Below are 21,774 nucleotides of genomic sequence, written 5' to 3'. Positions count from 1 at the left end.
TAGTGAAAACGCACAATTATATCACGTGGGGGTTGGTCAGAAGTTGGTCTGGCTCTGAGGGCGCGGTGCGCACGGTCCATCATGCAGTCAGAGTCTGATAGACCTGGAAGTAGATGTAAAAAGAGGTCTTTGAGAAACGGTTGAATTTCAGCTGGTGAAATCTCTTCGATCACATTACGGACTCGAATATTATTACGCCTGGAGCGGTTTTCAGAGTCCTCTTGTTTTTCTTTTAAGGACTCGACTTCTTCATTTAGACGGCATAATTCTCTGTCAAATGTCGCTTGGAAGCGACAGAGGTCGTCAGTTTTTGTTTCTAGGGTGTCAGTACGCGTACCCAAAGTGGAGAGTTCCAGTTTGGAAACCAAGGTTAGGCACTCCCCCGTTCTGCATCTGAATGTGAGTGGAAACAGTCTCAATGAGGCTTTAACAGTCACTATATACTATGTGCTTCACTGGCCTTCTGGAATGTCTTCAGCGGCAGTATGGTTGAGTGAATAGACTAACTGCCTCACTGAGCAACAGAGATAGCTGCCGGGGAGCTTGTTATTATCGGAGGGATGTTTTCTCCTACCTCCGCTATGTAGTGAAGCGTGACTCCACCCCTCTCCACTACACGACACGTCTCAGCAGGCACCACGAGAGTCCACTCGCCGGAAGAGAAGGGCGCGATGGCGTCCAAGGACTTCCGGTCCCGCAGCACCAAGCCTCCCCAACCCTCAGGGACAGCAAGGACACCTGGGAAGAAGGACCCAATCGTCTGGGTAATATAGGTAAGTGGTGTGGCACCCGTCTCACGAACCTCCGATCGGAGCTGTCAGGTTTTTAAAAGTATCAGCGCTACTTAAACAGCCTGGACCGTGCGGAGGGCTCCAGTAGCCAGATATGCCCGCCGTAACTCTCAGGGGGAGAGTAGAGCACTTCAGGACAGCTTTTTTGGGGTTTGGATCACCAGTAACTGCTGTTTAGTCTTTTGGCACGGAGCTCCAGGCTAACGCGACCGTCTTGGATGGCTTCCCGGCCACGCCCCCCCGTGATGGGCATATTCTTATAGCAACTAGGGCTTCATAGCCCAACATTGGAGAGACTCCTAACCCACCCATAGTCTCCAAGATTACAGCTAAAACCCATAAAAAGTTATGAGATGGAAACAACTGGTTTCAATTATTCCACAGCAATACGTTCCCCACTGACAAACATGCCCTAACAATCACCCCTGTTTCAAAGTCAACTACGAAAGCTGAACTTGCAAATGTTTCACGAGCAATGGTGTCTAGCAAAGCCAGCATGGAACTCTGAGGGAAAACACATCATCATACTCCAGAATCTTGATATCCATGCATTCATTTGAAGTGCAAAGTGAGCAACTTGAGCTGCCTGCAAATTTCAACCTGTGACATGAACAACCAGTTTCATCAGTAGGATATTATAGTTGGGATGCAATCATAAATCACTCGACATGCCTGGCAATATACATTTCTCGTGAGATCAGTGGTGCAAAGAGTCAGTGATTAGAATACAGAGCGGTGGTAGAAGGTAATTCGGTCAGATGAATCATTCTTCACTGTGTTCTTGACAAATGGACAAGTGCACATTTGACACCAACCTAAAGGACTCTATAGCCTTGAGTGCTTGTTCCAACAATGAAAGTTTATGTGTAGTCATTCACTGAGTAGGTATGACCAATGATAATCACTACTTAATAACACTGAGTGATCATCTTCAGCCCATGTTGCAGCATGTCTTTGTCGATGGTAGGGGTATCTTTCAGGGTAATAATACCCAAATCCAGAAGAATAGTGTGGTTGGGGACACAACAGTTTGACTAGCATGACATTGATGTTCTCCATGTGTCATTGCCTTCTCAGTCACCAGATCTGAACAAAACTGACCAATTATTTTTTCACCCAAGTTATTAAATTATATATATTTATTCTTTTTTTCCTACGACGGCCTTTGAGTTCTACTGCACATGTGTAAGCCAGGCAGCTAGCTGCTCTGGTGAGATTTTCATAATAACGTGTAGAAATAATAGATTTTCCGTTGCTGCATTGGTGGCACATTGATCAATAAAGACCTCAGAAACGCACAGACTTACACTACATGGCCCAATGTATTTGGACACCCAAACATCACATCCATAAGTGCTTGTTGAACATCTCATTCCAAAACCATGTGCATTATTATGAAGTTGGTACCCTTTTTGCTACTATAACATTCCCCTTTCTTCTGGGAAGGCTTTCAACTAGATTTTGCAACATGACTGCCTGTATTCACATCCATTTGACCCTAAAAGCATAGCCCTAGACCATGACTCTTTACAGATGGTAGTAGGCATTTGGGTGGGAAACACTCTCCTGGCATCTGCCAAACTCAGATTTGTCCATCAGACTTCCAAATGGTGACGTGTGATTCATCACTCCGGAGAACACATTTCCTCTGCTCCAATAGTGCTTTACACTACTCTAGATGACGTTTGGCATTAGTGAACCAAGGCTTATGTGCAGCTGGACTCTACCTGAAAAATGACAAACATTAGACACAATGCCACAGCAGCCTGTTAAGTGGCCTTATATTGGGGTTTCCATTATTTGTGGCCACTACCTATGGATGTTAATAAGGAAGGTCAGTTATTCACAATGTATCTGTGAAATGTTACTAATAGTGTCTTTTCAACAGGTGTTTTCAAACAGAAGTCCTATTTCAATTATCAGGTGTTAATCCAGTAAATTCTAGTCCCCAGCATAATGATTTTAATCAGGTATTTGTAAGCAGAAGTACTCTTTAACGTTAGATTGCATTCACATTAATTGGTACATATTCCCTCATCGACTAATGTTGGTTGTATGTTAATCTAATTTTGATGTGCAAGAATAATGTTTTGTGTGGTTAAATGTTATGGTCTTTGTAAATGGGAACATATAATGGGAACAAATAAATAAAAAAGGTAAAAATCGATAATCTTACAATAGTAAAAGTTTATAAATTAATGCATATTTAATCCATGTGCAGTCATTGCCAAAAATATTGTCATCCTTGCATTGTTTTCTAATAATGTACCATTTCATCTTGAAAATTGTTTAAATTAAGAAAATATTTTGGTATCCACCTATATATTTATTTGGTTTTCAGTGGAATAAAGCAGAAAAAACTAAAAACTAATTTACAGCATATATTCTACACAGAAATCCTTAAATGGGTCGGAAAAATATATTGGTACCTTTTAGAAGTAGTTACAAATACCATATTTCACCGCATAATCGCCGCAGATTTTCTGCCAATTTTTTTTGCAAAAAGTGGGGTGTGACCCTTATATGAAAAAAAAGTTATGCCTGTATTACTTAAAAATCCTTTATTACTAAAAAGTGTCTTTGGTGGAAAATTAGGATGCATGGAACAGGTGACTTACTCATGGTAGCTTTGCTGCCCGCCCGCTTCCCTTGCGCCTACCGCTTTTCATTGGGTTAAGTAACAATACTGTTAGTACGGCAGCGCTCTCTAAACAAACCACGCAAGTCGGCTTTCGGAAATATACTGACAATGCGCGTGCACTGAGAATTCTAGGCAATGTGCGAGAGATAAATGAGTATCCATTTGCCACTGGTGAATACATTGCCGCACTGCTTACCTTTTAAGCAGCGTGATAAACAGAATTACCATACAACAATTATGCAATAAAAAGTTATAAACCAATTTTTGGACTGAAAAACAGGGTACAACGATTATGTGGTAGCGACCATTATACGGTGAAATACGGTAATTAGATTTCAAACAGGTAATTTTGCTTCACTTTGGAACTGAACTCACCTTTGGTGAGTAGCAGGTAACTGCAATGTAAAAATCACTCATTAAATGAGGTTGAATTGAGAAAATATTCTCCACGTTTTCTGTCAAGGTGTGTTTAGCAATGAGCATTGAGAAAATAAAGAAAACCAGATAAACTATGGAGGTGAGGCAGAATATTGTACCTATGCATGTATTACTCGCAAAACTGGTTTGCTTGATACATAATAACATCAATATTAACTGAGAGGTGCCGCCGGACATCGACTCAATGTCCAGCTGAACACATTGCTGGCTAATTTAGTACATAATTCTCCAGATATTTTCCCTCGCATCTGTATGGCGCTCAAGGGAAAATGAGCAGAGATTTTAGTAAAAACTCAGACGTGATGTGTCTCCACAGACACACCGTATCACCTATACCCCCCAATCAATGGAGGCTGTGTGATCCCAGCTTGCAGCTGTCACTTACACCCAGTGTCGGACTGGCCCAGCGGACTACCGGTAAAACCACCGATAGGCCCGGCTACCTTACGGCCACACCCCCTTTTAGTTGTGGGTGGAGCTTACCTGGAGGCCCGTTGTCGTCATCCAGGGTGCCCGCAGTCCTCTCCGCCGTCCCCGCTGCTGCAGATGACTGGCTGTCAGTGACAGCCAGTCATCTTTCAAATCCGATCGCAGATGCGATCATGTGACCTGCCCCCTTCCCCTGTGATGATGTTCCCGCCGCCGCCGCCAAAGGGAGAAGGAGAAGAGAGGCTGCATCAACATGTGGGTAAGTAGAGTCTTTAACTACTTGTTTATGTTTTTTGTGCCATCACTAATATATATATATATATATATATATTGGAAGAGGGTGGGTTAGCGCTCCCTAATACCTTGAAGTACAAGTGTGGGTTGCTGCCTGGTGGGGTAAAAAGGGTAGACAAATATTTTGAGTAGACAAATATTGAGAATAAAGAGCATCACCCCTGTAAAAAATAGAGAGACTGAGGTGTGCAGTATATCAAGTGTATTAGACATATGTACACTGATAGCAAAAGAACATAAGTAATGTAAATACAAACATGTAAGGAGGACCTCAATGAGGGCAAATAGCATGTATAGTAAACACAATGGAGATACAGTGATATAATGTGTTGAGATAACCAACAACAGTGGTAACAGCACACCTCTGGTATCTGATAGGAGTAGAGAGTGCAAAACACCCCAAAATGAGTATTATGTAGGTATTAGCAGTCACAAAGACATACCAAAAAAGTCCTGATATGACTATAAGTAAAGTCTGGAAGTATGAATGCACAAATATTAGGGGGTCAGGAACAATGTCCAGTGCAAGTAATAACAAGCACAGAGTCTTATGGTGTGAATCAAACTGTAGGGATCCGGTCGGCTAAAAAACCTTTAGTCCATAGTTCCTGGATTACTGTGTGAGATTCAAATGGCGTAGTGACACACCGGTATAAACTGACCCAAAAACAGCCACTGGTAACGAGTGTTCGTACCTCTGATGATGAGGGACGCTAGGTCTGGAAGATAGGGTGCCGTATAGGGATAAGCAGATTAGCGCTAACCCTGCGTGAAGAGATGTTTTACCTTCGTCAGTATGTTCTATCAGAATATATAATATATAATATATATATATATATTTTTTTTGTCTTTTTTTTTGTCTTTTTTGTCTTTTATATATATATATATATATATATGTGTGTGAATTGAGAGCACTATTGCATGGCATACGTGAATTGAGGACCACTACTGCAGGCATATAATGTGAATTGGGGACACTTGCGTGGCATAACATTGGGGCACTACTCTGTGGCATAACAATGGGGCACTATGTGGCATCCCATTTGGGGCACTGCTGTGTGGCATAACTGGGGCACTACTGTGTGGCATTACATTGGAGGCATAGGTGGCATAACCTTGGGGCACTATGTGGCATAACCTTGGGGCACTATGTGGCATAACATTTGGGGCACTGCTGTGTGGCATAACTCTGGGGCACTACTGTGTGGCATAACATTGGGGGCATATGTGGCATATCTTTGGGGCACTACTGTGTGGCATAACATTGTTTTGGGGGCACTACTATGTGGTATAGGGGGGCTGCCTATCTATACTAAACTATAGGGGGGCTGACTATACTAAACTATAGTGAGGGGGGTGCTGCACAAAGAACACTTTAGGGAGGGGGTGATGAGACCTTTAATGCTGAGGTGGTTTGGGTCTATAATTGAATGTGGGTGCTGTTGATTTAATGGCAGGGATGGTTGGCGTTTCTAAATGTACCCATTATTTTTTCCAAAGGGGGCCCTCAACATTCCTGGATCCACAACTAAAGAAAACCAGCAGCCACAGGTAGTAAAAGACAACAACAGGTAGGACAGTCTGTCAAATGTTCTGAGTCTAGTGCAGGCTTGGCTAACCTGTGGTACTCCAGGTGTTGTGAAACTACAAGTCCCAGCATACCCTTACAACAATAAGCTGCTATATATTGGCAAAGCATGCTGGGGTTTGTAGTTTCACAACACCTGGAGTACCACAGGTTAGCCAAGCCTGGTCTAGTGGGACAATCCTGCTTTTTGGCGACTGTTCTGCCCAATCTAAGGCGCAGGTCAAGACTGTATTCTTTATACACACATTGTATGCTTTATATACTACACTAAGGTGCTAGCTGTCTTTTGTGGACTGACCACTCCCCCTCTAGTGTCTGGTTCCGCCTCTATGATGGCTGACCACACCCTCTTTGGTGGGCCCTTAGTGTTGCATTCCCCGGTGGGCCCTTCATGCCCCAGTCCGACACTGCTTACACCACAGCACAGAAAGGGTTAAGCTATGTCAGCTTGTTGAATGATCTTCCAGATGCTCTGTGTCACTTTGTTACATTGTCCCAATGTGGTACAGAAGCGGAGGTGGGAGGGGGATTTTTAATCTGTCGCTAGCTGGCATTTAGCGGTTGAGATTATATGCCTAATCAATTTGATTGGTTGTTCGGATGCTGATAGAATGTATAAAGGGAATAAGAAATATTTTTGGGAGAGAGGGATGTCAATGTGGATAACAGTGAGTATGAGGTCCCGGATATCATAAATTGCAGGTAGTTTGTGACATTCCCACCAGAGAGCCTGGATATGAGCAGCCTCTCCAGCACCAGATGGGATCATATAGGGGCTGATGCAGAGTTGGTCGCAACATCTGAGTAAATTACTCAAAAAAAAAGCCTGTTTCTACAGGTCTGCATGAGCCACATTAGCGTAAATGCCTTTACTGTACATGGCCAATATTAGAATGCAACACTTTCCACCACCATCCTGCCTCTCCAGGCTCAGGCAGTTGTAAACCAAAATCGTGCATGTCTGCATAGGCACATATGTGTGTGCTCAGTGATTTAACGCAAAATGGGTACGTCCCACTTTGCATCAGCATACCTCCCAACTGTCCCTATTTTGGCGGGACAGTCCGGATTTGAGTGCTCTGTCCCGCCATCCCGATCGGGACAGCGTTGTCCCGCATTTGGCCAATTTGGGAGATATGAGTCTTCCTCCGCCCATACGTCACACAGGAACAGGAACTGAGCGTGCTTTCCACGGGGATCGGAGTTCGAGACACCTGCTTACAGAACAGCTTCACTCCTCCATGAAGCACAGACATGCCACCATTATGTCATATACACGCCCCCGTGATGATGCAGGCACGCCTTATGATGCCACAGACATGCCCCCTTTAGTCCACTGTCCCACTTTGAAATCCTTCAGTGTTGGGAGGTATGCATCAGTTCCATTATGTTGAAATTATATATCTAAAGGAAGCACACCAGAGGCATAACACTCACTTTTTTATGTGGGTGTATGCACTAAGCAGGTAATGACTCTGATCTGGTCAACTGCTCTCACTGCATGGTCCAAACTTTTTATTTTACCTCCGCAGGTGCCAGCTTCATAGCCTTCAAATTTGGGCACTTCCATATGAAACCAGGTGAGTTTGAGTAAAAGTAGTTGCCTGATATTACAAATGAGCAATTGTGTTGCAAGGACTACTTATTTGCACTTTTGTAAATAAGCACATACTTACCTACTTTTGCGAAGTTCTTTCCGGAAGAGGGGCGTGACTGGAGGGCAAGACGCAGCCAATCGCGTCATTTTGGCCCCGCCCCCCACAACAGAAATGCCGTTTTCTTGCGGGGCAGGGCCAAAATGACGCGATTCGCGGTGAATCGCGTCTTTTTCGGAAAACAGTAGCGGGATGCGGGAGACTTGCCAGCTCTCCCGGGACTCCGTCCCAAATTTCGGGAGTCTCCCAGACATTCCGGGAGAGTTGACAAATTATTAATAAGCATTAGATATTGGGCATTTCTCAGCATAAACCAGTCGATAACAAAGAACACCACAGAATAACTTGCTTTCAGTTGCAAAGCAAATGGTAAATACAATATTAAACATCTGATTTTTACCTGGTGTATACCTGTACCTGTATACCTGGTTATGTTATAAGGTGCTTCATATTATTATATTAAAATATACTTTCGTTGTATAGGCTCTAGTAACGTTTTGAACAATGTTGAAATTAATCTTGGTCTTTAGGTAAATGGCCGCCTCTATGTAACAATATTGAGGACACTTTGTTTTTACTTACTTTCACACTAGCAGCAGAATGCTGTGATACAGGTGTTGTGGTTTCACATCCTCTATAACGCAAACATGTAGTCTCGCAGTTCAGTACCGTCTCGTTCATGTACAAGCGAACACTTGTAGCAAAGCAATGAAAAGTGAAATGGTTAAAATGTTCCACGCGCCACTGTTCGCTTATAGCCTATTGCTGGGAGCTGCGTCTTATCGACCCCGCCCTACCGTTAGCTGAGCCAATCATAGTGCCGAAAGTCAAAACAGGACCGCCCCATCTCTCTCCCGGGTCAGCGCTACGGCCAATGTGTTAGTAGGCTGTGTGTGACGTCATGCCCAGGCCTCTCTAGTTGGCGCAGCCCGTAGTTCATGTGGAAGTATCAGGTAAGAGAAGTATATACAGTATTGCACAGTACACAGAGCAGGACAGTCAGTGAGTGTTGGGATTGTTATTTGTGTTCAGACAACATTTTTGTGAGTTCAACGTTCAGGACGCAATTGGCAGATTTATAGTACACAGCATATTATGTCTTGGTCAGTGAATATTTCATTAAATTGTTCATCTTCTAAGTCATATGATAATGCTGTGTTGGAACAAGTTCACGAGTGTATGTTCATAGTATTCATATATGAATGGTGGTGCATTGATACTTTACATTTATACCACATTTCTGCTGTGTCATAGACTTAAGTAATTCTATTTATATATGCAAAGCATGTGTAGATATTTTGCTTTATTTATAGTTTATATTATCGTCATAATGAATAAAAGGCAACTATTGAATATTTGTAAATGACAAGTAAACTATATTAATCATGGGCTTCAGAAGAATCTCGTGTATATAAGTCTATTGTAGGTTCCCACTGGAACTTAAGTCATTATTTTGATTTGCCTGCTATCAGCTGTAGTGGTAAGCTCCAGAAGCTGCAGTTCATTTAGGAGTAAGTGATGAGATATGAGATAACCCTTTCTGGGAACTTTGTGGACTATCTATTATATAGTTTGAGACATATTGCACTATTTTCTCCCCTTTTCTGTGTCCCTATGAGCTTGATTATCAGACTGTAGGAATCCATTTGGAGAGAAGGATAAAGATCGCTATCCTAGTGAAGGAAGTGAACTGAAATAGAATTTAAGAGGAATTTACCATCTCCTCATATGTGAAAAGGTGCGCGCCAAGTGTATGTGTTTACATTGTATGGATTGTGTCTTTTTTTGTGGAGAGAAGTGGATAGTGAAGCGCCATATTGATCAATTATTTTATTTTTAGGTTGTATATGTATGCAAGTGGGTACGGAGCAGTGATGTGAATTTGTTCCTATTTGAGATATATAATATATATAGTCAAGTCCATAAATATTGGGACATCAACACAATTCTCATATTTTGGGCTCTATAGACCACCACAATGGATTTAAAATGAAAGTAACAAGATGTGGAATCCTGTGTGTTACCTTACAGTAAGCTTCCAAGTCACCAGTGCGCAGAGGGCGGTTTATGACCGATTATGGGGTTCAGGAGCGGTTTCCTGACAAAATAGAGGTGATATAATATATGACTGTTGGAATATATGATAAGATATCTAATCAGGGAGTAGGTAGAGGGGTTTATCCCTGACAATGTTTCATTTTCAAAGCAACACACCAAGGTATGGTGCCGTTCACTGCAGGTCTTAGAACCCTGGCTAATGACAGAGATCGAATCTTTCTATTCATCCTCCAAACACCCATTTCAGCTGCTATTTTAAATAGGTGAACAAAAAAATATTTGTAGGTGCTGTACTACAGAAACAGATGAGCCCCAAGAAAACTACTAAGGGGGAGAAGCAGGTACATGAAAATGTATCAACTAACTGGGAACGTGGCTGTAAATATAGCTTAGCAACCATTTAGTCATTAGCAAGCTTAATCTATTTTTAGATAAAGAAATATAGTATGTACCAACAAGTGTAATATACATTTTGTGCGTGTATAAAGTTAAGTCCATAAATATTGGGACATCAACCCAATTCTCATATTTTGGCCTGTATACACCACCACAAAGGTTTTGAAATGAAACAAACAAGATGTGCTTTAACTGCAGACTTTCAGCTTTAATTTGAGGGTATTTACATCCAAATCAGGTGAACGGTGTAGGAATTACAACGGTTTCTATATGTGCCTTCCACTTTTTAAGGGACCAAAAGTAATGGGACAATCGACTCAAGCTATTTCATGGACATGTGTGGGCTATTCCCTCATTATTTAATCATCAATTAAGCAGGTAAAAGGTCTGGAGTTGATTCTAGGTGTGACATTTGCATTTGGAATCTGTTGCTGTCGACTTTCAATATGAGATTCAAAGAGCTGTCACTATCAGTGAAGCAAGCCATCATTAGACTGAAAAATCAAAACAAACCCATCAGAGAGATAGCAAAAACATTAGGTGTGGCCAAATCAACTGTTTGGAACATTCTTAAAAAGAAAGAAAGCACCAGAGAGCTCAGCAACACCAAAAGACTCAGAAAACCATGGAAAACAACTGTGGTGGATGACAGAAGAATTTTTTCCCTGGTGAAGAAAAACCCCCTTCACAACAGTTGGTCAAATCAAGAACACTCTCCAGGAGGTAGGTGTATATGTGTCAAAGTCAACAATCAAGAGAAGATTTCATAGAGGGTTCACCACAAGATGTAAACCATTTGTGAGCCACAAAACCAGGAAGACCAGATTAGAGTTTAGCAAACAACATCTAAAAAAGCCATTACAGTTCTGGAACAACATCCTATGGACAGATGAGACAAATATCAACTTGTACCAGATTGATGGGAAGAGAAGAGTATGGAGAAGGAAAGGAACTGCTCATGATCCAAAACATACCACCTCATCAGTGAAGCGTGGTGGTAGTGTCAGGGCGTGGGCATGTATGGCTGCCAATGGAACTGGTTCCCTTGTATTTTTCATTATGTGACTGCTGACAAAAGCAGCAGGATGAATTCTGAAGTGTTTCGGGCAATATTATCTGCTCACATTCAGTCAAATGGTTCAAAACTCATTGGACGGCGCTGCACAGTGCAGATGGTCAATGACTCGAAGCATACTGCAAAAGCAACCAAAGAGTTTTTTTTTAAGGCTAACAAGTGGAATGTTATGCAATGGCCAAGTCAATCACCTGACCTGAATCCAAATGAGCAAGCATTTCACTTGATGAAGACAAAACTGAAGGGAAAATGCCCCAAGAACAAGCAGGAACTGAAGACATTTGCAGTAGAGGCCTGGCAGAGCATCACCAGGGATGAAACCCAGCGTCTGGTGATGTCTATGCCTTCCAGACTTCAGGCTGTAATTGACTGCAAAGGATTTGCAACAAAGTATTAAAAAGTGAAAGTTTGAGGTAGGATTGTTTAGTTTGTCCCATTACTTTTGGTCCCTTAAAAAGTGGGAGGCACATATGGAAACCGTTGTAATTCCTACACTGTTCACCTGATTTGGATGTAAATTCCCTCAAATTAAAGCTGAAAGTCTGCAGTTAAAGCACATCTTGTTTGTTTCATTTCAAATCCTTTGTGGTGGTGTATACAGGCCAAAACATAAGAATTGGGTTGATGTCCCAATATTTATGGACTTAACTTTATACACGCACAAAATGTATATTACACTTGTTGTTACATACTATATTTCTTTATCTAAAAATAGATTAAGCTTGCTAATGACTAAATGGGTGCTAAGCTATATTTACAGCCACGTTACCAGTTAGTTGATACATTTTCATGTACCTGCTTCTTCCCCTTAGTAGTTTTCTTGGGGCTCCTCTGTTTCTGTAGTACAGCACCTACAAATATTTTTTGTTCACCTATTTAAAATAGCAGCTGAAATGGGTGTTTGGAGGATGAATAGAAAGATTCGATAAATAAGACCTGCAGTGGACGGCACCATACCTTGGTGTGTTGCTTTGAAAATGAAACATTGTCAGGGATAAACCCCTCTACCTACTCCCTGATTAGATATCTTATCATATATTCCAACAGTCATATATTATATCACCTCGATTTTGTCAGGAAACCGCTCCTGAACCCCATAATCGGTCATAAACCGCCCTCTGCGCACTGGTGACTTGGAAGCTTACTGTAAGGGAACACACAGGATTCCAGCCTAAATCTCACACTCACCTCTTCCTCTAAGGCTACAGATTTCGCTGTTCCCTTCCCAACACCTACCACGCTTCACACCTCTCAGCAACTACGAATAAGGCCCGTAGCATGCCTATGACTTAATCACCCAATTGCGCACACTGTGCTCTGGTAGCTAAACAGTTAACTCTTTACACACTGGTTTCTAAAGAGTTAATCCAGCCAAGTAATCTGTCTCTTCTAAACAGACAATGAATTTGTTTTAGAGCAATATGGACAGAACTATTAAATTGATAGATTTAATATACAATGCTTACAGAGAATAAAAAAAGCAGTTAGATAAATATTTGACATGCAAGTAAAAAATTGCATACAGTTATAAAAATAAATGAGATGAAAGTACAGAGTATAACTTACTTATCATAATCTGTATGCCTGGGGGTAGGCAGAAAAGAAGGGCAATCCTTCAATTAGATTGATCCCCAAGAAACTTGACAACTTGCCCCTTCCCAACACGGGATTTTTAAGCAAAATGTAATGGTACGTTCTTCACAGGGGGCGTGTTAATGCTAATAGGGGAGCAGGGATGTCCCCTGGGTGTCACTATAGTTTTCTAACAAATATTCCCAACGTTTTGACCTTTGGGTGATTCTTCACAGATATATCCCAGAGACATATCTCCCCCTTCAATAAACCGGTCATAAACTCCTGCACATTTAAATTCCAAACATGATGGAATTTTGACAATGTAACATACCTTTTTCAAAGGTATGTGATTATAGCTGTTCCCGGATAACACCAGTACCTGTCATTCACAACCATGGTGTGATCTCTGCTCCTCAGAATGGAGTGCCACCCAGATTTCCCAAAATATGAACTACGAAGACATTTTCATTTGAAGCCCATATTTCTGTATACCTGTATAGCTGTATAGGCATTCAAGTGTGGCCTTTGTCTCCAAGGTTTCCACCTAGGCATATCGCTCTCTCATTTACATCTAGTGGTTCTTTGTGTTTGTACTACCCATTGAAAAGAAGGCAATTAGGAAGTTTAATACATGATCAAAAACAATGGATGTCTGTGATCTGAATATCTTAAGCAGGTCTTCTCACAAAAGGGTTTGCTCATCCTAATTACCTCCTACTGGGCTAATTGTTTCCTTTTTAAAAACATTTGGTCAAACATTTATCTGAGTTGAAAATCAGGATCATTTATGTATCAATGCAATATTTTATTTGGGCCCTGACATTCAGTATTCTGTTTCATCATATCTGATTTATGCTCTCATCCTGACAAATATGATCAGTTATGCTTCTTTATTATATTTTTATGGTGTGTTTGAATACAACAAGGGTGCTCAGTCTCTAGTCCTTCATCTACTTTGAGTGCTTTAGGTGTGCATGGTTGTTGGCATTAGTGTAGCAACATATACTCAGATTAGTGACAGCAGCACAGGGACAGGCGATGATGATCTTATGAGGAAGCAATGACTTGTCTAGTTATATGGTCTATGATTGAGCATAGTGCTGTATGTGACAAGGAGAATGGAGGCAATCAGAAAGCCATATACTGAGAGTTAGATATTGGAAAGAGCTGCAGTATAATGTCTTAGGGGCATATTCAATTGTGGGCGGTTTCCGCCGCGGAAAAAGTATTCCCGTTATTGCGGTAATACTAAGCCGGATTTCAGCTCGCAGCTCCCTGAGCCGCGAGCTGAAATCTAGCGAGAAAAGTACCGTAATAACGATATTTACGCACACTATTACCGTAATGATGGTAATAGTGCGTGCGCCGCCTTACTTTAGGCAGTAACGCCAACAATTGAATGTGCCCCTTTGTGTTAATAAAACAGTTACATTATGTAGACAAGTAGTGAGAATAGTTGCAGGAAATGATCATTGTGCAGAAAGATATTTTTAAATACAGAAGTGGACAGTCTTACTAGTGGAAAAATTGCGATATCAGACAATTGGCATACTATTGCAATTTATGTGGCTCCAAATCTCCTTATTACAGCACCCACTTTCTGCTATCTGTTTAACTAGGTAAAATAACATATGCTATATAGTATATATCCTCTCTGCTCCAGCCCTTTGGAGAAATTTGTGCTAACTGCTTGCATAGAACTTTATGTTCCAAATATTTCCTCTTCACTCAATCTCCTCCTTTCCCCTCACATGTTCCCTGTAGTTTGGGAGCTTGTTTGGATTTGAATTCAATACCTGTTGTTCCTTGTGATAGATTTTTATTACAACATACCAATATTGTGCAGCATTATAGAATATGTTTGGACTTCACAAATACTGGTGGCTTTTTCTACTAATCTAGTAGGATCCATGATTCACACTGCTGCCAATGTTAACAGCAGATGTGTGTCGGTACAGGATCAGATATTAGAATGTAAATGATTTTCTTATGTCTCTCAAGATAGAACGCAGTGTGAGGAAATTCCCTGAAAGAATCTGCTTGTCTGAACCCTTATCATGGAACTAAATCCAACACTGGTGTTAAAATCATACTTGCCAACTTTTTACACTTACCCTCCAGTAGATCCCAGAGGAGAGGTGAAGTGTGAGGACGGAAGGGGGTCCTGTGGCGAAATCACTTTGGACGCAGACAGAATGACATGATTCACAGCGCATCGTGTCATAGAGGCTCCTATCCAGACCTCTTCAGTTGGAAGAATGACCTGCTCTACTGGGAAACCTACCCAAAATTTGGGCATCTCCCAGACATTCAGGAAGTGTGAACAAGTATGGTTAAAATAGAGTAGGCAGAGCAGATATGTGTTCCAATTATTTAGTAAATAGAGCAACCAGATCATATTCAAAATAATCTCAAGTAACTGTCAGAGAATTATATCTCCTCAACAGTTATTTATATAGCGCCACTAATTCCGCAGCGCTGTACAGAGAACTCACTCTCATCAGTCCCTGCCCCACTGGAGCTTAAAAGTCTAAATTCCCTAACACACACAGACAGACCGAGAGAGACTAAGATCAACCTAATAGCAGCCAATTAACCTACTAGTATGTTTACGACAAATACTGACTTAACATTTCAGATTTTTCTATCAAAACATAATTTGTAGGCATAAAGAAATAGTGGCAGATAGATTACAATAGTCACAATAATATTGTTAATAATACAGTTAAAAGGAGCTTACAATAAAGCACAATTGTTTTTGATAAGTAGAAAAAAACTTGTGTAAAAACTACATGAAAGTGATCAAAAGGTATAGTTGTTCTGTGAACACTTTAGAAATATTTAAAATAATAGTAATAGGAGTAATTTACTAATGCAGCACAAAACTGGTTTCTTCCTGTTTTGTGACGCTTTGCGTCAGTTTTGCAGGCAAACACATGGTTTAGAGCATCCAAGATATTCTAATGACTTGCAGGGATGGGATATTGTGTATTTTGATAGACATTCCTGTTTTAACCCTGCTGATTTACTTGGTTTTTACACCACCTGCGACACACTACTTCTCCATGGGAAGCACATAAGCCAGTGTATAAACATCACATGAGCAGGTGTGACTAAAATAAAAGCAATTCCAATGTCCTCTTACTTTCATGAGCTACTTAAAGAAATTCACGAGCTTCACTTCAGGTGAATAGTAAGTTCACAGTGTGGGCATCTTCTTGTCGCAAACAGAGCACGTGGAATACGGTACGGGATGGTTATATCCATTAGTGAAAAGAGCATAGCAGGTTAGTAAAAGTATGGGTTTGATCTGAATTGCTTGTACGCCACTCAAAACTTCATTTTTTTTTAATTTTGGGTGGAGTTCCCTTTTAGGGCATAAATGATGTCCCAGCCAACTATTTTTTTTTTTTAAAGTTTGTATTATAAGTGTATACCACTTATTCTACCAGGGGCTGGCTGGCACATTTTTGTCCAGGAGGGTGGGGGGTTGGGGTGAGACTCAGCTCAGCAGCTTGTTAGGAACATTTTAAAGGGAAAAAAAACGCAGGTTAGTCCAGTGACCCAGTCCAAGGTATCCCACAATGAGAGAAAATGCCCCCTAGCCTTGCCAGCCCCTGTATTCTACACAATGAGCAGTATTTTAAGAGAAACAAAGTAAAAGTTGTAGCTCGGTGGACCTTTTTTTTTTTTTTTTTAAAAAAAAAAAAAAAAAAAAAGAAGGTGCGAGTCTGGAAAATAGCACAACATGAGGAATGGATTATGCACTTGCTTATGCCTGACCGATAAATAACCATATTTCCAAAATAATATATGCACTGAAGTGGCTACAATTTTTGGGAGTCCTTAAATAATTATTTAATAGTACCTGTTTAAACAAATATCACACAAAAATGCTCTTTTTAAAGTTTTTGTAAAACTAATTAATACAATAATCACTGCCCTTTTTTGGGAAAACGTATGTGGATTTAATCAGGTTTAGTTCCACTCTAAAAAGCCACTATCATCCCATTGTATGTAACCTACATTTATGTCTAAAGATAGCTTTAAGAAATGTGAACGCCAGTGACCAGAGAGATACTCATAGTGCAGTGACTCTCATGACAGGGATACGTATAGCTCTGGATGGCATGTGGAGGTTTGGGGTGTAAGAGGTGACATGACATTGCCAGGACAAGTTAAGGAGAGAGACTTGGAAGGGTTCTAGGTAAGGAGGATTGTATGTGCATAAGGTGGGTGCTCTGTGGAATGGGGTGACAATGCAGAAGGGGGTATTGTCTATGCAGAATGTGCGATCTCTGTACAGTGCCACTATTATTGTCCAGCATGCATTACAACCTCCAGTAGAAAGAGCATTAGAAGAATGCGCAATGTGAGCACTGCAGGCAAGATGGGTGGAAAGGGATGGCTCAGATTTTGCTCCTGAGCCTCTAAATATGTCACTGGCAAACTGGCTCTATGATCATCAGCATGATGACGTATCTGTTACACCACCTTCTCATCCTATTGTATCTACCCTGGTATACAGTTATTTATATGTTTGACTCCATGTGCACACTCATCATTATGCACTAATAACACAGAGCAGACTATTCCAAATATGTATAACATGCTTACAGCACCACCAAATATGGTAAAAATCCTTATCTCTTAACACTAGAGCTGGGAACCAAAATAAGATGTGGCAAGTGTTTTGTCCATGAGGACTTAATCAGTCTCACATAAATTGACAAACAGGGGCTCGTATACATTATACATCTTTTTACATAAATAAAACTGTTTAGATGGGTCTTTTCCCGGGTTGATTTATACTATTAGAAAGCTAATTTGTTAGCATGGGGCTAATTTACATCACAATTCTTTAATTTCTACATATATAAACCTCCTATTTGATTCTTACAGAACATGTTGGGGTATTTTGCATCTTACATAAGGAAAGTATTTGATTATCTAATATGAGAACTTTTTTTCCTCTCTCTGACAAATGGAAACTAGACTAAGTGCTGCATTTATGTCAGAATAACTCTCTGCAGCATATGTGTACAGGGTTAGATAGCGTAAAAACATACACCATGAGAAGATTACTCACGTTTAATGTAATCCTTCTGCTCTTAGCATCACCGGGACTCCAGCAGCTGTTATGTCTTCAAAGTTAGACCCACAAGTCCTGTTGAAGTGACAAGCGTGTGCTACACTTTGAGTCCTTGTAGACAGAAGGCTGACTCTACTTAATTAACCCTTCTATTGGAAACAACTGAACTAGCTGATGCCATATACATGAAAGTGAAAACGCCCATGCTGCTACATTTAGATAAGCACTTATAGAGGGAGTGTTTCATACTTCTACTCCTTAACAACACACCCAGCTTAGTTTTGATCTAAACCATTTTCCTTACTTCGTAAATGATAAATATGTGTTGTCATGTTAATGTGTTTGCTAGCTTTACCTTTTCATCGTCAGAATTATGTGATATTAAGCAAACCATACATTTTGTTTCAGTAATAACAGAAAATGTCAGAAGATTTGAAGAAAAGATTAGAATTTCCAAACTCTCTCATTCAGACGCAGGTATGATTTTATTAATTATTCAGTGCTTTTTAAAGGGACTATTGTAAAAATGCAATGAAAAAATGTTAATGATTTTGTTTCTTATTCTCTTCTACAATTGAGAAAAGATGGTACTGCCTATAGCAACAAATCAGACATTTACTTTTATTATTTAAAATGTACTGTAAGTATTAGTTAGAACCTGATTGGTTGTTATGGGCATAAATATCCAGTTGTGTATAACTTGGTTAATAAAGATGCTATTGCATGTTATCTTAGTGAATTGGGGGATAAAAATGAATGATTAAATGCCATAAATAGCTATGCTTTAGTATGCTATCCTCCTCTATTGTCAAATATGGTAAATGTACAGCACTTGTAACTGAGACACTCTAAAAGGATAATCTTTCAGTTTTTACTCTGCATGAAATGATGGCTGTTGGAGTAGAGGTTGACAGCTCCTAGATATGTGAATTACATTTGCATTACTTTAACACACTGAGATTTACACATTTGCTTTGTCAGTCCCTCATGTTGTGACCATCTGAGAGATGACCTCTTAATAAAATAAAACAATGAATTTGGATCATTGACATGCAAACAAACCACATTCATAGCAGTCAGATTGAGGTATTCATATCCTCAATCGGAACACATTCTGCTGTAAGCTCTCAGATAATAAGTCACATATAGAAGACTAGCAAGTCTTCTTTAGGTGGTACAGCAGTTTTTGTCTCCTCCCTAAAGGGGTAGCCAGCTTTGAAATGCAAACAAGCTGTACAACCAAACAGAGAGGAACAAATCATTAGTATGGTTGTTACTTTGGGTCAGTTTAACTCATGGTACGTTGACCTGCATTGACCGAGCTGTGAGCGCTGCTTATCTGATTCTAAAAATAGTAATATGTTGAGTACAGTCACTATTTTGAAGATCTTCTCCAACCAATGAATAATTGTACCTATTTCCCATTTGTTTATAAAACATCTGCCATATAATGGAAATTCATTTTTGATTTATATTTAAAGCAAGTAGGGGATTAAAGCTCTGATGGAACCACATGCAAGCACTGTACACCACTCAATTGCCTGCACAAAATCTGTTTCTTTTCAGGTCTTCTGCTTCCATAATGCAGTGTAAGCTGTTGTATGCAGGGCTGCCAAGAAGAATTCAGGGCCCGGGTACAACAAATTCATGGGGCCCCCCTCATAGTGAAGTAAGCCCCAAAAATTTTTTGCGCCGCTTTACGGCGGCGCCAAAAGAGTTGGGTGTGTTGTCATACATTCAGGGGTGTGGCTAGCCAAACGGCGGTGCAAAAATTTTGGGAGGTGTGGTCATGCATTTGGGGGTGTGGCAAACGTGCCATTGGGGCGTGGCTAACATAAAAACCACTAGGCTCTCAATTCGCCGGAGCGTCACATATGTTCAAGCACTCCTGACTTTCAGGACATCTACCACCGCAGGGTAGTATACAAACAATGCAGTGTGTACACAAACAGTTCAGTCTTGGCCTACACCTTACATTGGACACAACATTCACCAAAAATTGGTATTGTCCCTACTAGAATCACAACATTTCACACACTGTGCTGCTCTCTCCTACCTGTTCTTCTCATTTTCTCCACCTGTGGCTGCTGCTTTCTTTAGTTGTGGCTTGTCCGGATCCAGAAATGTTGAAGGACCTATTTTGAAAAAAAAATGGCTACATTTAGAAAATTACAGCCAGCCCCAGCGTTAAATCAATAGCACCCACGATTAATAATTAGGCCTTCCTCCAGCCCCAACATTAAAATAATACTATTCACATTTAATAAATAAACCTATTTCCCTTCCTGCAAACAGCCCCAGCAATACCTATTTCCCGCAACCATCACTGCCATTAAATAATTCATAGTCACATTTAATAAATAGACCTCATTCTCCCTAAACTCACCCCAAGATTCAATAGCCCCCAAACCACCCCATCTTAAATTAATAGTCCCTACTATTAAATTGCCTCACCATCACCCTACAAACAAAATGGCGCCCATTAATTAGCTGCCACCTACCTCACACACACTACATTGCAACAAGCGCCCTGTGCCATCACACACACAATACTGTGGCCCTTCATCACAACTACACTGTACCCCCTTATGCTCACACTGCGACCTCCATGCTGCTTTTCCCCCTTCTTTTTTACCTTGTGCCTCTCTCCCACTTTTTTTCCTCCTCTGTTCCTCTCTCCCACTTTTTTTTATTCCTCTGTGGCTCTCTCCTTTTTTTCCTCCTCTGTTCCTCTCTCCCCAATTTTTTTTTATTCCTCTGTGGCTCTCTCCTTTTTTTCCTCCTCTGTTCCTCTCTCCCACTTTTTTTTATTCCTCTGTGGCTCTCTCCTTTTTTTCCTCCTCTGTTCCTCTCTCCCCAATTTTTTTTTATTCCTCTGTGGCTCTCTCCTTTTTTTCCTCCTCTGTTCCTCTCTCCCACTTTTTTTTTTATTCCCCTGTGGCTCTCTCCTTTTTTTCCCTCCTCTGTTCCTCTCTCCCCAATTTTTTTTCCCTCCTCTGTTCCTCTCTCCCCAATTTTTTTTCCCTCCTCTGTTCCTCTCTACCCAATTTTTTTTTATTCCCCTGTGGCTCTCTCCTTTTTTTCCTCTCCTCTGTTCCTCTCTCCCCAATTTTTTTTTATTTCTCTGTGGCTCTCTCCTTTTTTTCCTCCTCTGTTTCTCTGTCCCCTTTCTTTATAGTACTGTCCCTCTCTGTTTTCCTCCCCTTGCCTCTCCGTTTCTTTACTTACCTTTTGTCAACTTCTTTCTTTTCTTTTCTGCTCTTCTGTCTCCTCTTCTGTCTTCTTTCTTCCTGCTGGCTGCGGCGCTCCTCACTGACTGACAGGCGTGACTTGATGACGTCACGCCCGGCAGTCAGTGTGAATGGAGGAGAGGAGGGACACGGCGCCGCGCGATCACGTGAGTATTGTTTGTTTTTTTTTTTTTAATTTATTCTTCCTCCCAGCTCCCAAGACACCCAAGACCCCCCCCCCCCCCCCGCGGGAAAAAAAAATCTAAAAAGTAAAAAAAAAATAGCGCAAGACAGCAAATTAAAAAAAAAAAAAATTAATTAGCAGTGAGGGCCCGGACCGGGCCCCCTGGCATGGCCGGGCCCGGGTAAACTGTACCCGCTCCCCCCCCCTCTCGGCGGCCCTGGTTGTATGTAATATCACAGCCACTATAGTGAACTGTCACGTGTAGTACATTGCAGTGTATAATGGAGCCAGCAGAGTTGCTTGGAAATGTCCGTCTGCAAATCTGTAA

The 21,774-nt window shown here is 40.9% G+C and overlaps 2 protein-coding genes across 9 annotated transcripts in view; one reads left to right on the top strand and one right to left on the bottom strand.

Annotated features, from left to right (window-relative positions):
* The window catches only part of MLLT3 (MLLT3 super elongation complex subunit), a 238,615-nt gene extending 220,413 nt beyond the window's left edge, over positions 1 to 18,202 (bottom strand). For 2 of the 5 annotated variants that reach the window (XM_075210536.1, XM_075210561.1), the window contains exon 1: positions 8,419 to 8,580. In XM_075210536.1, the coding sequence (XP_075066637.1) occupies positions 8,419 to 8,517 (99 nt within the window). In that variant the 5' untranslated portion in view covers positions 8,518 to 8,580. Of the gene's footprint in view, positions 1 to 8,418; positions 8,582 to 18,029 lie in introns of those variants that run through there. The other 3 variants (XM_075210574.1, XM_075210544.1, XM_075210554.1) reach the window with 3 other exon arrangements.
* FOCAD (focadhesin) overlaps positions 1 to 21,774 on the top strand; it is a 195,953-nt gene that overhangs the window by 23,184 nt on the left and 150,995 nt on the right. For 2 of the 4 annotated variants that reach the window (XM_075210521.1, XM_075210495.1), the window contains exons 1-2: positions 8,701 to 8,789; positions 18,441 to 18,509. In XM_075210521.1, the coding sequence (XP_075066622.1) occupies positions 18,453 to 18,509 (57 nt within the window). In that variant the 5' untranslated portion in view covers positions 8,701 to 8,789; positions 18,441 to 18,452. Of the gene's footprint in view, positions 1 to 8,700; positions 8,790 to 9,455; positions 9,575 to 18,440; positions 18,510 to 21,774 lie in introns of those variants that run through there. The other 2 variants (XM_075210503.1, XM_075210512.1) reach the window with 2 other exon arrangements.

The sequence above is a fragment of the Mixophyes fleayi genome, chromosome 1, assembly GCF_038048845.1.
Source record: "Mixophyes fleayi isolate aMixFle1 chromosome 1, aMixFle1.hap1, whole genome shotgun sequence".
Taxonomy (NCBI): domain Eukaryota; kingdom Metazoa; phylum Chordata; class Amphibia; order Anura; family Limnodynastidae; genus Mixophyes; species Mixophyes fleayi.
This window is presented reverse-complemented; position numbering and strand designations above follow the sequence as displayed.